Source organism: Hemibagrus wyckioides, linkage group LG18 (assembly GCF_019097595.1).
Source record: "Hemibagrus wyckioides isolate EC202008001 linkage group LG18, SWU_Hwy_1.0, whole genome shotgun sequence".
Lineage (NCBI taxonomy): Eukaryota > Metazoa > Chordata > Actinopteri > Siluriformes > Bagridae > Hemibagrus > Hemibagrus wyckioides.
This window is the reverse complement of record NC_080727.1, coordinates 1,070,001-1,072,500: the sequence shown is the minus strand read 5'-3', so window position 1 is coordinate 1,072,500 and position 2,500 is coordinate 1,070,001. Positions and strand designations below refer to the sequence as shown.

General features: G+C 42.8%; 1 protein-coding gene across 2 annotated transcripts in view; it reads right to left on the bottom strand.

The window, feature by feature from the left end:
- Positions 1-2,500, bottom strand: part of LOC131369627 (gamma-aminobutyric acid receptor subunit beta-2) — a 67,774-nt gene that overhangs the window by 7,371 nt on the left and 57,903 nt on the right. For both annotated transcript variants that reach the window (XM_058416495.1, XM_058416496.1), the window contains exon 8: positions 723-967. In XM_058416495.1, the coding sequence (XP_058272478.1) occupies positions 723-967 (245 nt within the window). The remainder of the gene's footprint in view (positions 1-722; positions 968-2,500) is intronic.

Genomic DNA, 2,500 nt, shown 5'->3' with positions numbered 1-2,500 from the left:
ACAGAACTTTAGCGTACAGAACTCTCACTACTCAAGAACTTCTTTTTTTCCCCAGTGTTTGTTGGAGATCAGCTCTGTGATGCTGTTCAGTGAAACATTTATAAACATTTATAAAATGAAAACTGACTAGACAAAATGATTAGAACAATAAACACAATCAGATACACAACCTGAAAACACACAGGGTAACTATTAAGGATCTACTATTAACACTCTGTGTGACCAAAAGTATGTGCCCCCTGACCATCAGACTCATGTGAGCTTCTTCTCCAAACTCTACAGAAGGTGTGTGTGTGTGTGTGGAGCTTTACAGTTTGACTGGACCTCCAAGTCCAGTCCCTGCTCCAGCATGACCATGTGTGCGCATGACCATGATCACTAATCCCCACAGACACACTCGAACATCTAGTGGAGTTTCAGCAGAAGACTGGAGCTGATTAGAAGAGCAGAGGGATTAAATCTGGAACGAGACGTTCTGCACACACACTGGTTGTGATGGTCAGGGGGGCACATACTTTTGGCTGTACAGTGTATGTTTAAGCAGCTTCTCGTGTTTCTTTTTAAGACAAATAACCTCAGCTTGTCATGTTACTGAGAAACCTCGAAGAAGTGTAAACTCCTCTGTCCTGAAGATGTGTAGAACTTCAAGCTCCAGCTTCACCTCTGACTGATACACAGCACTGACACTGGAGACTCCTTCCACAAAGGTGAATAAATCGTACCTTGTTGGGGTCCATCCTCATTTTCTCGTTGTTGGCGTTGGACGCTTTCTCCGCCGCCTTCTTCTGCCGCTGAGGTCCTTGTCCGAAGAAGATGTAGTTGACGAGAGCGTACTCCAGCAGGGCGAGGAAGACGAAGACGAAGCAGCCCATCAGGTACATGTCAATGGCTTTGACGTAGGGGATTTTAGGAAGCGTCTCTCGCAGGTGAGTGTTGATGGTCGTCATGGTGAGGACGGTGGTGATACCTGAGCAGAAATGAATTTTTTTCATTATTTACCTGGGATATTTATTATTTATTCATTAACATATTTACTACAACACTAGTTTTTAGCCCTGGTTGTGACAGAGATGTGTAAACTTTAATTTTAGCTTGTGATGGAGATGAGATGCGAGGCTGACTGTGTAAGTTCGTTAATTTTTATACAGCCGAGCGTTCTGATTTCTCAACATATTTTTTTTCTTTTTCTTCACTGACAACCTGTGTTTATCCCTGTCATGTCGGATTATATAACACACACACACACACACACACACACACACACACACACTCGAAATAAACATGTGCGCTCTCTCTGATTGGAGGCTGACCTGGATTCAGTTAGCTATCAGGATGACAAACAAGAGACTCTGAAATAAAAAGACAGAAATGTCTGAGTGATATCAGAGTGGTCAGTGCGCCTGATCCAAACCTGCTGGAGGTTTGGATCTGATTTGGATGGGATTTGGATCTGATTTGGATGGGATTTGGATTTGGATCGGATTTGGATTGGATTTGGAACAGATTTGGTTGGGATTTGGATTGGATGGGATTTAGATTGGATTTGGATCTAATTTGGATGGGATTTTGATCTGATTTGGATGGGATTTTGATCTGATTTGGATTGGATTTGGATGAGATTTGGATTGGATTTGGATGGGATTTGGATTGGATTTGGATTGGATTTGGATGGAGTTTCCCCTAGACTAACAGACAGTGGTGAAAGTTTTTCTGAAACTTTAATGACGTCATTGCCATAAACAATGAGTGAAGTAAATCATTCTCTTCCACTCGTGTCCAGTTCACGACTCTATAACTCACAGAGTCTCATTACCGTCTCCGTCCTGGCAACCAACAGCATGCGATCCATCAGAGTGACACCACAAGCCACGAGCCCGGTGTGCAGAAGGACATCGTTTGTCCAGAACTTGGCAGTATGTTAAAGTTTCCTGCTCTTGCAGTAGTTTGTTGTGAGAAACGCAGTGATGCTAACTTCCTGACTCGGTGCAGGAGAAGCCACTGAGCTGAGACAAGGAGTCGTTTGTTTGTGAAAGAGTCGACTCGTTTTAGACCTGTGACTCGCCGCATGACTGAAGGAGCGTGACGGTGTAAAGTTCTTTTGTTTATTAGTTTATTGAGTTTATTTAACAATTTTAGTGACAGCATCATCCTTAAAACACATCTGATTATGATTCATTAAAGAATCAAAAGAGTTGATTCATCTGATTCACTGAGTCAAATATTTATCATCACTGCACTACTCACATACAGCACATTAAACACGCTATAGTAAATAGGCTAACACAGAGACTAGCGCTACAGTAAACAGGCTAACACAGAGACTAGCGCTACAGTAAACAGGCTAACACAGAGACTAGCGCTACAGTAAACAGGCTAACACAGAGACTAGCGCTACAGTAAACAGGCTAACACAGAGACTAGCGCTACAGTAAACAGGCTAACACAGAGACTAGCGCTACAGTAAACAGGCTAACACAGAGACTAGCGCTACAGTAAACAG